Here is a 14515-nt window from a genome sequence, read left to right on the forward strand (position 1 = left end):
AGCATATGGTCTCACAAGGGGTCTGAGGATCTCATCTCGGTACCTAATGGCAGTCGGGCTACCTCTGGCGAGCACATGGAGGGCTGTGCGGCCCCCCCAAAGAAATGCCACCCCACACCATGACTGACCCACCGCCAAACCGGTCATGCTGGAGGATGTTGCAGGCAGCAGAACGTTCTCCACGGCATCTCCAGACTGTCACGTCTGTCACATGTGCTCAGTGTGAACCTGCTTTCATCTGTGAAGAGCACAGGGCACCAGTGGCGAATTTGCCAATCTTGGTGTTCTCTGGCAAATGCCAAACGTCCTGCACGGTGTTGGGCTGTAGCACAACCCCCACCTGTGGACGTCGGGCCCTCATACCACCCTCATGGAGTCTGTTTCTGACCGTTAGAGCAAATCTTCTTGCCACAGCTCGCATTGATGTCCCATCCTGGATGAGCTGCACTACCTGAACCACTTGTGTGGGTTGTAGACTCCGTCTCATGCTACCACTAGAGTGAAAGCACCGACCAGCATTCAAAAGCGACCAAAACATCTGCCAGGAAGCATAGGAACTGAGAAGTGGTCTGTGGTCATAAACTGCAGAACCACTCCTTTATTGGGGGTGTCTTGCTAATTGCCTATAATTTCCACCTGTTGTCTATTCCATTTGCACAACAGCATGTGAAATTTATTGTCAATCAGTGTTGCTTCCTAAGTGGACAGTTTGATGTCACAGAAGTGTGATTGACTTGGAGTTACATTGTGTTGTTTAAGTGTTCCCTTTATTTTTTTGAGCAGTATATATAATATATATATATATATATATATTTTTTTTTACTGCTGCTTTTTAATTACTTGTTACTATTATCTCTTGTTCTTATACATACTTTTAACCTTGCACTGTTGGTTAGGGGCTCGTAAGTAAGCATTTCACTGTAAGGTCTCTACATCTGTTGTATTCAGCGCATGTGACTAATACAACGGGTAATTAGGGCCACAAGACTGTTACTCACGCATTTCAAAATATATAATAAAATGAACGGCAAGCCATCTGCAATAAAACTTACCAGAAATCCATCCTGCAAAATGGTCAATCGGTTTTGTTTGCATGATATTGACATGACCTTTCAACTGTCACAACGCGCTGTATTAATAGGCACATGGTAGCGATGACGCATTTATTTGGTTTTGCGTTTTATTTTCATGGTGGTACAGAATTTGGCAGATCATGATTGGTATTACATTCCAGCACAGTAGGTGGCGGCATGCACTTTAAACGTTTGTTTGTGGACCTCCATGATATCATAGAAGAAGAAGAAGGTTCTTTCTTTCAGGCGTCGTGAGGCCAGCTAGCGATTAGCAATGGATACAAAAATATCTGGGAAGAGTTTTCGCGTGAGCGACGGAGACTGGATTTGCCCTGATAAGAAGTAAGATAACGAACAAGCTACATTTTGAGCAGACATGTTGTTGAAGCATTCAAATAAAATGTTAGGCTTGCTGTGTCTAGCTTTCACCACATGTTAGCGAAACGTGAATTAGCTAGCTAACGTTACAAAGGACAAGGCCCAAAACGATTTGATATTGTAGCTACCTTGATACTAAAATTACTAACGGTAGTTATAGCTAGCAACAATTATATTTGCTAACGTATCTCGTTAGCTGTATTGTTAACCAGAACTCACTAGCTCGCCAGCTAACGTTACGTCTGTGCAGCCAGTGTATATAAAATCGTTTGCGAGCCTAACTCCCCTTGATGTGTGGTGCAGCTTGTTGGGCAACTAACCCCGATGTTCAATGAAAGAAGGATGGCTTGCTTGCACACATTAGCGACACTTCCTAGTGTTGGCTAGTTAGTTAACTAACGTTAGTTATGTCAACACTGGTTTAATTTTAGCCAGTGTGCCAATGATAAGGGAGGGTTTAACGTTAGATGGTGGCTCGCTATTGTTGGTCAATTATTTGTCCACTCGACACAATTTACAGTTATACTTTAGTCATTTAGCAGACGCTTTTATCCAGAGTGACTTACAGTACAGAGTGCATACATTTTCATACTGGTTCCCCGTGAGAATCGAACTCACAACCCTGGCGTTGCAAGTGACATTCTCTACTTAGTGGCCCACACTGTCCGGTAACAATTTCTCTATCACTAATTCAAGTGATACAAGCTAGTTAGCTAACCAATTCGTATTGAAATTTAAAAAATCCTAGGCCCCGGGGCTTTCCTCTTCCCAGCACACAATTTTCTATTAACAAATCCGTGTAACCAACATGCTAATTTGTCCGACGGCCTTGATTCGGTCTTATGTAGCAAAATTTGAAACTGTGTTTACATTGGATAAAAGCAGAGAGACAGAGCTACACAATTGTATTTCATATACTTCATTAGAGTAACAATGGGAAAGTAAATTCTGCTTTGAAAGATGATAAACTTGTAATCTCACTTCTGAGAAAGTGGCCTTTGCATTTTTTGGGGTACCTACTGAAGAGCTCTTCATTGTGTACACCCATTCAGCATCGTTCACACCCTCTTAAGCTTTAGCCCTCACCCAAACGGACCATTTTATTCACCCTAGTAGAACTGGTTAGGCTGTTTTCGTGTTATCCAGAGTGTTGGTGACTAACTGCTGCTGGCAACAATTTAATTACGATTTTTAGCCGACGTTTACTGACACTGGACATATTCAATGGGTGTTGAGTGTAAGTAAATGAGTTATTCTGCGTTCTGGCACACTTGGATGGCAGTGCTCTGAAATAGAAGTAACATGGCCAAACTGAATTTATGAACGCACCCAAAAGGGTTACATGCATAGTGGAGTCTTTTGTTAGCTAGCTAAACAATGAACCATAATCCCAAGTCATGTTACTACCCTGCATGAATCTGCAGGTCGCTAACCAACCAGGTTCAATGTTAGCTAGCTAACATTAGGCTATAACTAGCCAAGCAAATGGCTCTGAGATACGAATAATAAGATCATAGACGTAATATTAGCTAGTGAGACAGCCAGCTAATGTTAACTAGCTAACGGTACACTTGAAATGAAACCATTTTCTGTCCGTTAGAAATGTGAAATATCTGAATGTAGACTGTTACCCGTGTACATCATGGATGGATGCATCTCCTGTCGGATTCCGTGGTTGCCCTTAGTTTCAAGATGTAATCCGGAGATGGAGAGAACACCTATCACACTCGAATTCCACTGTTTTCAAAACTTGGTCCTCCAGAAAGTGGAGAGCAACACTTATGCAGTTTTACTACACTATTTTTTTAAAATGCCGCACTAGACAGGATTACCTTGACATACTGACCAGCTCAAATAGAGGCGTGTGTTTGAATGTTAAACATTTAACATTTAAGTCATTTAGCAGACGCTCTTATCCAGAGCGACTTACAAATTGGTGCATACACCTTATGACATCCAGTGGAACAGCCACTTTACAATAGTGCATCTAAATCTTTTTAGGGGGGGGGGGGTGAGAAGGATTACTTACCCTATCCTAGGTATTCCTTGAAGAGGTGGGGTTTCAGGTGTCTCCGGAAGGTGGTGATTGACTCCGCTGTCCTGGCGTCGTGAGGGAGTTTGTTCCACCATTGGGGGCCAGAGCAGCGAACAGTTTTGACTGGGCTGAGCGGGAACTGTACTTCCTCAGTGGTAGGGAGGCGAGCAGGCCAGAGGTGGATGAACGCAGTGCCCTTGTTTGGGTGTAGGGCCTGATCAGAGCCTGGAGGTACTGAGGTGCCGTTCCCCTCACAGCTCCGTAGGCAAGCACCATGGTCTTGTAGCGGATGCGAGCTTCAACTGGAAGCCAGTGGAGAGAGCGGAGGAGCGGGGTGACGTGAGAGAACTTGGGAAGGTTGAACACCAGACGGGCTGCGGCGTTCTGGATGAGTTGTAGGGGTTTAATGGCACAGGCAGGGAGCCCAGCCAACAGCGAGTTGCAGTAATCAAGACGGGAGATGACAAGTGCCTGGATTAGGACCTGCGCCGCTTCCTGTGTGAGGCAGGGTCGTACTCTGCGGATGTTGTAGAGCATGAACCTACAGGAACGGGACACCGCCTTGATGTTAGTTGAGAACGACAGGGTGTTGTCCAGGATCACGCCAAGGTTCTTAGCGCTCTGGGAGGAGGACACAATGGAGTTGTCAACCGTGATGGCGAGATCATGGAACGGGCAGTCCTTCCCGGGAGGAAGAGGAGCTCCGTCTTGCTGAGGTTCAGCTTGAGGTGGTGATCCGTCATCCACACTGATATGTCTGCCAGACATGCAGAGATGCGATTTGCCACCTGGTCATCAGAAGGGGGAAAGGAGAAGATTAATTGTGTGTCGTCTGCATAGCAATGATAGGAGAGACCATGTGAGGTTATGACAGAGCCAAGTGACTTGGTGTATAGCGAGAATAAGAGAGGGCCTAGAACAGAGCCCTGGGGGACACCAGTGGTGAGAGCGCGTGGTGAGGAGACAGATTCTCGCCACGCCACCTGGTAGGAGCGACCTGTCACGTAGGACGCAATCCAAGTGTGGGCCGCGCCGGAGATGCCCAACTCGGAGAGGGTAGAGAGGAGGATCTGATGGTTCACAGTATCGAAGGCAGCCGATAGGTCTAGAAGGATGAGAGCAGAGGAGAGAGAGTTAGCTTTAGCAGTGCGGAGCGCCTCCGTGATACAGAGAAGAGCAGTCTCAGTTGAATGACTAGTCTTGAAACCTGACTGATTTGGATCAAGAAGGTCATTCTGAGAGAGATAGCGGTAGAGCTGGCCAAGGACGGCACGCTCAAGAGTTTTGGAGAGAAAAGAGAGAAGGGATACTGGTCTGTAGTTGTTGACATCGGAGGGATCGAGTGTAGGTTTTTTCAGAAGGGGTGCAACTCTCGCTCTCTTGAAGACGGAAGGGACGTAGCCAGCGGTCAGGGATGAGTTGATGAGCGAGGTGAGGTAAGGGAGAAGGTCTCCGGAAATGGTCTGGAGAAGAGAGGAGGGGATAGGGTCAAGCGGGCAGGTTGTTGGGCGGCCGGCCGTCACAAGACGCGAGATTTCATCTGGAGAGAGAGGGAGAAAGAGGTCAGAGCATAGGGTAGGGCAGTGTGAGCAGAACCAGCGGTGTCGTTTGACTTAGCAAACGAGGATCGGATGTCGTCGACCTTCTTTTCAAAATGGTTGACGAAGTCATCTGCAGAGAGGGAGGAGGGGGGGGGAGGATTCAGGAGGGAGGAGAAGGTGGCAAAGAGCTTCCTAGGGTTAGAGGCAGATGCTTGGAATTTAGAATGGTAGAAAGTGGCTTTAGCAGCAGAGACAGAGGAGGAAAATGTAGAGAGGAGGGAGTGAAAGGATGCCAGGTCCGCAGGGAGGCGAGTTTTCCTCCATTTCCGCTCAGCTGCCCGGAGCCCTGTTCTGTTAAATGACGAGACAGAGGCATTGATGCGAGTAACCCGTCTTGTTCAGTACATGACAACACATCTGGGTATCTCAAGCACCCCGGTAAAACACAAGAGTTGCAGTAATGAACATTTACCAACAAACGGCATCACTGTGCCATCTTACACCCATAACATCTTCCATTTAATAAAATAGGACAGGAGGTGTCAATTCACTAACAAAACAAACCTAGTAACAATTTCCAACATGAACAGTTTAGTATTAAAAAAAATAATTCCCAGAACAACAACACATTTTGATATTCTCTTCACTTTTATCTCTGTCAACAATCCCTGATGGGAAACCTACAGATTAAGTATTTTTGGTGGCTGGGACAGATGCCTGCATCGTGAAAAGACAGGGGGCTTGTCTGTGAGGACTGCGGGTTCCCGCACAGGTGTGTCACCTGAATGTCTAAGGGGAGAATTGATGGGCGAGGGAGTGGCCGACCTGTGAACCCCTGGCTCTTCGCCCAGTGCCTCAGGCCCCATGTGACTTGCTGGGGTTCTGTCTTTTGTCATGCGACCCCTTTTGACCATCAGGGTTCTCAGTAGGTGCTGGCTCAGCAATCCGAAGGTCAACCCTGTTACGACGGTACAGTGATCCATTCACTTCGACCAAGTAGGAGCGTGGTGCCACTTTCTGTACACAGGATCAGAGTCTCCAGAGGCCTGTCCGGTCCCCTGGTAGTGGCTTCATTCGCACCGTTTCACCCACCCTAAGCTCAGGTAAGTCTTTTGCTGATTTGTCGTAGATGAACTTGGAGTGTCTTCTGTGACGTAGCTTCACCAGCACGTCTGTCACCACACATGGCTCCAGGAGAGTGCTGGCTACTGGCAGAGCTGCTTTTAAGCGCCGTGCCATGAGGCGCTGTGCCGGGCTGCTGTCCATGCCTTCTGTCGGGGTATTGCGCCACTGCAGGATTGCTTTCCAGGCATCTTTGCCCTCTCGCAGAGCCTTTTTGCAGAGGTTCTTTGCGATTTTTACTGCGGACTCTGCCTTCCCATTAGCTTTTGGGTGTCGTGGTGATGAAGTGACGTGCTCGAATTCTCATCCTGCAGCAAATTTTCGGAACTCAACTCCGGAGAATTGGGGTCCATTGTCTGAAATGACCCTATCTGGCTGGCCATAGTGGGCAAACTGAGCCTTGCAGCGTTTGATCGTTGTCTCTGCTGAGAGGTCGGGGAGGAGGTCGATCTCCCAAAAGTCTGAGTAATGATTGACTACCAGCAGAAAGTCTTTGCCACTGTGCTGGAAGAGATCTAGACTTACTATCTGACAGGGACGCATCGGTAGCTCGTGGGACATCATCGTCTCTCTCTGTTGCTCAATGGCATATTCATCGCAGATTGTGCATTTACTGACAGTCTTTAATTTCACTCTGCATTCCTGGCCAATACAGTGTGTCACGTGCTTGTCTGTAACAGGCCTCACCTCCTATGTGACTTGAGTGCACGCGTGCCAACATCTCAGGGCGCAGAGACCGGGGAATAACGACTCTCTGACTCTTGAATATTACTCTGTTTTGAACACTGAGCTCCTCTTTGATTGGCCAATATTCTCCGACGGCTAAAGCAGTTTCTTCCCTGCAGTCGGGCCAGCCCATCAGAATCACAGACAATGCCTGGAGTTGCCCGTCCCTGTCTGTGTGCTGTCTGATTTGTATAAGGCGCTGGTCCAGTGGACAGCTTCCTCCTCACTGGCTTCAGACCCAGTAAACCCCTGCATTATATGGCCATGGCCTCAAGGAGTGTTGATTGACATTCTGTGTTTCAAAATGCAGAAGTATCGATCCAAAATAAAAAATAAATGGCTTCACTGTCCTGTCTCTGTACAGTAAAATAGTTGTTGTACTGTGCTTTATGTAGGGTGTCCAAATACGCAGGAACATTTTACCCATTGTTCGAAACAGTTGTTTTTGATTGGACATGTACTCATTTTGACACATTATTTTCCTCTAGGTGTGGAAATGTGAACTTTGCAAGAAGAACAAGCTGTAATAGATGTGGCAGTGGTAAGTTATGTCTCTATATGACCCAGTACTACACTTACTACCCTGTCATGACTCTTACATTTGTCAAGATGAATCGCTCCATAAATGTGCAATCGTTTGGTTGGAGGAATAGAGAGATTCATTGTGATGAGACTTACAGTTGTAAATGCTGGTTCTCTTGATGTCAGTCAGCCTGTAAAGAAATCTGTGAGTCCATCAGAAAAGTAACCACTGACAATTCATGTTAGGCGGTATCAAGGAATAACTTGACCAGGATTTGTTTCAATTACTTCGGAGTCAAAGGTTTGTCACACCAATGTGAATCCCTATCTATCCAAAACAGAAAAGACAACGGAGGCAAAGATGATGAAAGCAGGGGGGACAGAGATTGGCAAGACCCTGGCTGAGAAGAGTCGGGGCCTCTTTAGTGCAAACGATTGGCAGTGTAAAACGTAAGTGATTAGCTAACTCTTCATTAAACTTTGACTCGTGCATGGTGGATCTTGACACGGGTTATGCTTTGACTGTGTCTGATAAGCACATGATTGTATTCCTTTTTAATATATAGCTGCGGCAATGTGAACTGGGCCAGGAGGTCTGAGTGCAACATGTGTAACACACCTAAATATGCCAAGCTCGAGGAGAGAACAGGTACATTACACAACACTGCCCTAGAAGTTTTCTGTCATGTTTTGAAATGCATTGCCTCCTTGGATATTCCTAGTTAATTCATTGCCCTTTCCTGTTATCAGGATATGGTGGAGGATTCAATGAGAGGGAGAATGTGGAGTACATTGACCGAGAGGAATCTGATGGAGAATACGACGAGGTGAATCTCTTTTAAGAAGCCACACTATGGGCTTATAACTGTCAAGTAATACTGGTTTATGATTTGGTATACTTTAGACAACAATGTATGTTGCCATTCCGTTTACACTAATACTTTTGGATTTCAATATCTGCCAGTTTGGGAGAAAAAAAAAAAAGTACCGTGGGAAACCTGGTAGCAGGTCTTCCTCGAAGGAGAGTGAAAAGAAGACGGAACCAGTGAAACCAGAAGAGGAAGAGGAGGAGGAGGATGACGACGAAGAGGAAGGAGACCTTTCAAAATACAAACTAGATGTGAGGACATGGTCCCTGAGATGGGGAAATAAAATGCAACCTGTGCTCTGCATTAACTGAACAAGTTTGGGGGCAATATGGCTCTTTTCCATAGCTTAACATTCTTGTCCAATATCAGTATGCAGCACAATGTGGAGAACCCACATTGCATCAGAAAGCTCGCCACACGAGTTGTTAATAGGCCATATTGCAGTAAAATATTGTGCAACGTTAAAGGAAAATTAGCTTCTTATTGGTCACTTTCAGAGAGGACCTCAGTTACAAACAGGGATGGAAGTGTCCATAACCTTAAAGTTAAAAATATAATTTGTACCTAGTTAGCACCACACCACTATATTTTGAAGCCGTGATCTCTGGTTCCCCAGGATGAGGATGACGATGACGACGATGATGCGGACTTGTCAAAGTACGATCTGGATGCCAGTGGTGATGAGGGGGAGAAGGACAAGCCAGTCGCAATAAAGGATAGCACCCCAGGGTCTTCCCAATCCTCCTCGGGCTCCTCCAGCTCTCGGTCCAGGTCCAGGTAAAAGGGTACAGGTCAAGGGTAACTCCAGGCAAAATGTCAGTATCAGCTCAATATTCCTTATAACCTATTGATCCTCATGAATTATGTACTTTTGTGCTACTTTTTTTTCCTCCTGTTTTGTCTTTTAAGTGATTCGGTATGTGTGTGTGGGTTTATCCCCTAATCGTAATGTGAAAAAGGGTACTTGTGCTTATTTGTACACTGAACAAAAATCTAAACGCAACAATTTCTAAGATTTTATTGAGTTACAGTTCATATAAGGAAATGTCCATTTAAATAATTTCATTAGTTCCAAATCTATGGATTTCACATGACTGGGAATACAGATACCTTTAATTTAAATAAAAAAAATAGATTGGGCGTTGATCAGAAACGCAGTCAGCATCTAGTGTGGCCACCATTTGCCTCATGCAGTGCGATACATCTCCCTCGCACGTCTTGACAAAGGAGAAATGGTCACTAACAGGGATGTTAAAAATAAAAAGATTGTGTAAGCAAAATTTTAAACTTTTTGTGCATATGGAACATTTCTGGAATATTTTTCAGCTCATGAAACATGGGACCAACACTACATGTTGCATTTATATTTTTATTAAGTATCTGTTTTTTGTAATTTGTTTCAACTGTTTTCAGATATGTTATTGATTTCTGTATTGCGGTCAATTGGTTACAGAGTGAAGGTTACTGCCATGACTTAAAAGTTGATACAACAATGTAAGATGGCGTATGACATCAAAAGGCAGGGGGGGACTGGGCATATTCACTAGTGTGCATCTTTTCATGCTTTAGAATGGTTGGATAATGCTTGCCAGTTTAATACTTGGTTTATTATTTTAGCTTGAATTAGATGCTTAAAAAAAAACGAATCCCTTGTATAGTCCAGTTTTAGATAAGTTGATTTGTCACATGGTCCAAAGTAGCTATTGATCATTGGTTTATGTGCAACATTTCTCTTTTGCCATTGACTGACTGTTAGTGTAACTTGTTTGTTATCATCCATGTGCATGCCCCTTGTTTTTCACTCTTTAGAAAATATTGTTACATTTCTTGTTTTCTATTTTTCAGATCCCAATCTAGGAGCTCATCAAGTTCCAGATCTCGCTCCAGTTCCCAAGAGCGAGGCCGGTCTCGCAGGTCCAACTCCAGGTGAATGAGGTGACATGCACTCCCCTTAGGAGAGAGTGTATGTGACTGGGCAGAATGTTCCAGAAACCATGTTGCCCTATTTAAAGTGTAGAAGAAGCTGTGCATTGATAACCTCAAATCCTACAGTTTCTCCATATACAGTTCCTTCCTTGGATGTCCCCAATTTAATTATGGAAAGTGTCACAACATAATGACAAGTTTGTCCCTGTTTCTGAACAACTATTTCTATGTCCGTTGGTCTTTTTCATATCCATTTTAAGGCTGCGTCCCCAGTGTTTCACTTCCTGTGCATTCGGAAAGTATTCAGACCCCTTAACTTTTTCCACATTTTGTTACGTAATAGCCTTATTCTAAAAAGGATTACATTGTTTTTTTCCTCATCAGTCTACACTCAATACCCCATAATGACAGAGCAAAAATAGGTTGTTATTAAATGGACTAAAAATAAACTGATATCACATTTACATAAGTATTCAGACCCTTTACTAAGTACTTTGTTGAAGCACCTTTGGCAGCGATTACAGCCTAGAGTCTTCTTGGGTATGACGTTACAAGTTTGGCACACTTGTATTTGGGGAGGTTCTCCCTTCTCTGCAGATCCTCTCAAGCTCTGTCGGGGTGGATGGGGAGCGTCGATGCACAGCTATTTTCAGGTTTCTCCAGAGATGTTCAATCAGCTTCAAGTCCGGGCTCTGGCTGGACCATTCAAGGACATTGAGACTTGTCCCGAAACCATTCCTGTGTTGTCTTGGCTGTGTGCTTAGGGTTGTTGTCCTGTTGGAAGGTGAACCTTCCAACACGCCCTGATTGCTCTGGTGCAGGGTTTCATCAAGGATGTCTTTTTTTATTTAAATTTGTATATACACATTTAACCTTTAACAAGGCAAGTCAGTTAAGAACAAATTCTTATTTACAATGACTGCCTACACCGGCCAATTGTGCGCCGCCCTATGGGACTCCAAATCACGGCCGACTGTGTTACAGCCTGGATTCAAACCAGGGTGTCTGTAGTGATGCCTCTAGCACTGAGATGCAGTGCCTTAGACCGCTGCGTCACTCGGGAGCCCTGTACTTTGCTATGTTCATATTTCCCTCAATCCTGACTAGTCTCCCAGTCCCTGCTGCTGAAAAACATCCCCACAGCATGATGTTGCCACCACTATGCTTCACCGTCTTGGGGGTTCAAAACTTCTTCCGTTTTAAGAATGGAGGCCACTGTGTTCTTGGGGCCCTTCAATGCTGCAGATTTTTTTTTTGCTACCCTTCCCCAGATCTGTGCCTCGACACAATCCTGTCTCGGAACTCTATGGGCAATTCCTTCAACATCATGGTTTACTTTTTGCTCTGACATGTCTTGTCAACTCTGGGACCTTTATATAGACAGGTGTGTGCCTTTCCAAATCATGTCCAACCAATTGAATTTACCACAGGTGGACTCCAGTCAAGTTGTAGAAAAGTCTCAAGGATGATCAATGGAAACAGGATGCACCTGAGCTCAATTTCGAGTCTCATAGCAAAAAGTCTGAATACTTATGTAAATAAGGTATTTCTGTTTTTAAAAATTCGCAAACATTTCATATTATATTATTATATTATAATACATTTGCAAACATTTTTTTTTTTTAAACGTTCGCTTTGTCGTTGTGGGTTATTGTGTATAGATTGATGGAAATGTGTTTCTTCAATTTTAGATTAAGGCTGTAACGTAACAAAATGTGGATAAAGTTAAGGGGTCTGAATAGTTTCCGTATGCACTGTACCTGGTTTGTTATTGTTTTTGCCTCACTGATTACTTGATTTATCTCTACAAAAGCTCCAGGTCTGGAAAGGCCTCTTCTCCCAGGAAGAGGACTCGCTCGCCCTCCTCCTCACCAGAGAGAGAAAAGAAGCGTAGTCGCTCCAGGTCCTCATCTGGAGAGAGGAAAAAAAGGCGCTCTAGATCACGATCGTCCGAAAGGTTTGGGTTTCTGTGGAATACCGCAAATGGTGTACTGAATATTAGCCTTGCCATCTACTACCCTTTTCACTACGAGAGTCAAGATTTTGATGTGACTTACTACAGTACCTTATCTTAATGCTGTAATATCAGGTGCATGTGTTGAATTTAAGCCTTAGTTAGAGGGTCGTGCCTGTCCACCCTACTCACCTCTCTGGTATTTTGTTTTGTTTCAGGCGCCGTGGCCAGTCCTCTGGATCGTCCCATTCTGGCTCAAGTTCAAAACAGAAATAAGTTTAAAGCAGCCCGTAAAACGGGAAAAAGGAATCTTAATGCCAGTGAATGCTGTAAAAAAAAAAAAAAAAAACAGGACAGATCCGTTCATTATGCTGTTCATTTTACCAGAGCTTTGCAGTACACAACAAATATTTTCCTTAAAAAAAGAAAATAGTGACGTCTCTTTTTACCATTCATTACATGCTGCCTTTTTAGAGCTCACTAAGCTCCCTGTCTGTATGAAGTGTGTAACTTTAGGTGTTCAATAGGCTTATGGTGTCTGGTCCTTTTTGTTGTTGTTGAAACAGAATAATATTGTGAAGAGGCAACATCCAATTTTAATCCAAACTGCACAATATCATGGCAGGAAACATTTTAATCCAGTCATTGTTAGGTTTTGAGAAATGAAAATGGCGTAGAATGAACTTTCATTTTTTACCAAGGATGTTTTACAGATGTTGGTCTTAACCCCTGATTTTCAGTGATTCGGGAACATTCTTGTGTGTGTGTGAAATTGTATAAGTGAGGCAAAAATGACCAACTCGGGTCTGTAAAACCATCTTGAAATATCTATTGTGTTCACCAATAAGCTTGCTAAACTAATTTGATGTCCTGTTAAGTCTTTTCTATGTTTTGAGGTAAAGTGAAGGTAAGTATTTTTCTTTACTTTCTGATATTTCTTGTTTTAAATAAGTGCAAGGTATTCCAATGGTGTTTTAGGCTTAGGAAATAACCCTAAATGATTTGGTACTGACAGTTGTTAGGCCACCAATGACAGTTGAGGTAATACTAAGTATATGTCTTACAGTAATTCATGTTTAGAGCCTATAAAATCACTACTCAACTTTGGTAAGTGTGTATGTGAAACTCAACAGGATTTCATGAAATTACTTTTTCTATTGTGAAAGCTAAAATCTTTTTGCTTTGTTTCTCTGCTCTGTTGTATACTCAAACAGTTAATGATTACTGTGCAGTAAGGATTAATTTAAAAACATATATTTTTTCTCTTCAAAATGACAGTATCAATAGAATGTGTTAAGATCTCGATCTCTAAAAATAAACTGAAATGTAAGCAGCATGAATAAAATCCCGTCAATCATTGCTGTGCTATTTTTAAATGCAAAACTCACAAGGTGTGAATGTCAGAAGACCATTTTTAAATGACAGTAGCGTGCCCGATCTAGGTCTGTGTAAACTTAATACGGTGGGAAATGTATCTCTGGTTGTCGCGTCGCAATAATCACTTACCACAGGTGACTGAGCGTTCTGTGATCCATGATGAAAGTATGCAAATTATTGGCGCTTTCAAGACAACCGGGAACTCGGGGGGAAAAAGAGTTCAAATCACGATCGGTGATCTTCAGGTCGAAAAGTAAGCGCTCTGGAAAGATGCCCAAGTTTCCGATTTGAGAATCCGAGTTGGATGACTTCAAAAGTCTGATTTCCCAGTTTTGAACCCCACTGTCCAGGAATTTCAAATGCCACCCTCTTACTGACATTGAGGGCACTACTATAATCAAAGCACAATGTTACGGATTAATCCTATTTTATTGACGTTCAGTCTTGTCTTTAGGTGGCACTTAACATACTAGCAAACTAAATTATGGAGCCCACTGTTAATTTTCAGACCAGATCATATCGTCCAGGAGGCTATGTAGAAACGCACTACAGGGTTAGGAATCTGGGTTTACAGGAAACGTTGAATATGGCGATTCTACTTTAAATCCAGGAAGCAGCCTTTCTACTTGCCATTCACCAGCGTTTCATGAATTATATCAAAATAGATTCGGTACTTACCGAAGAGTTTTGCTTACCAACTATTGTCATTACGGCTGGGAGGTACTTCAAAAAAATGTCTTAATAAAAAGTTGCATGCAACTGAAAAAATGCCTTGTCTGGAAAGAATATTGTTTTTGACCAAGTGCGTATGCGCCAAATCCATCTATTCCTCACCTACTATTTTAAGAATTGAATTAAAAGACAGTTTATCTAGAAATATACAACCACTAAAAACGTACTCTATATTGTCTACTTAATCTACTTGCATGAAATATTGCATTACGTGTAGCATGGATGAAACAACAGATTGATAATGCGTTTATATACTGTTG

At 43.4% G+C, this 14515-nt stretch overlaps 1 protein-coding gene across 1 annotated transcript; it reads left to right on the forward strand.

The window, feature by feature from the left end:
• The first annotated feature begins 1249 nt into the window (after nucleotides 1–1249).
• zranb2 (zinc finger, RAN-binding domain containing 2) lies at nucleotides 1250–13505 on the forward strand. Its single transcript, XM_035736915.2, has 10 exons — nucleotides 1250–1415; nucleotides 7364–7416; nucleotides 7739–7847; nucleotides 7964–8046; nucleotides 8148–8224; nucleotides 8362–8517; nucleotides 8883–9043; nucleotides 10112–10192; nucleotides 12006–12149; nucleotides 12365–13505. The coding sequence occupies exons 1-10, from the start codon at nucleotides 1348–1350 to the stop codon at nucleotides 12420–12422; spliced, it is 990 nt and encodes a 329-aa protein (XP_035592808.1). The 5' UTR covers nucleotides 1250–1347; the 3' UTR covers nucleotides 12423–13505.
• The last annotated feature ends 1010 nt before the right edge of the window (nucleotides 13506–14515 follow it).

The sequence above is a fragment of the Oncorhynchus keta genome, chromosome 26 (genome assembly GCF_023373465.1).
Source record: "Oncorhynchus keta strain PuntledgeMale-10-30-2019 chromosome 26, Oket_V2, whole genome shotgun sequence".
Taxonomy (NCBI): domain Eukaryota; kingdom Metazoa; phylum Chordata; class Actinopteri; order Salmoniformes; family Salmonidae; genus Oncorhynchus; species Oncorhynchus keta.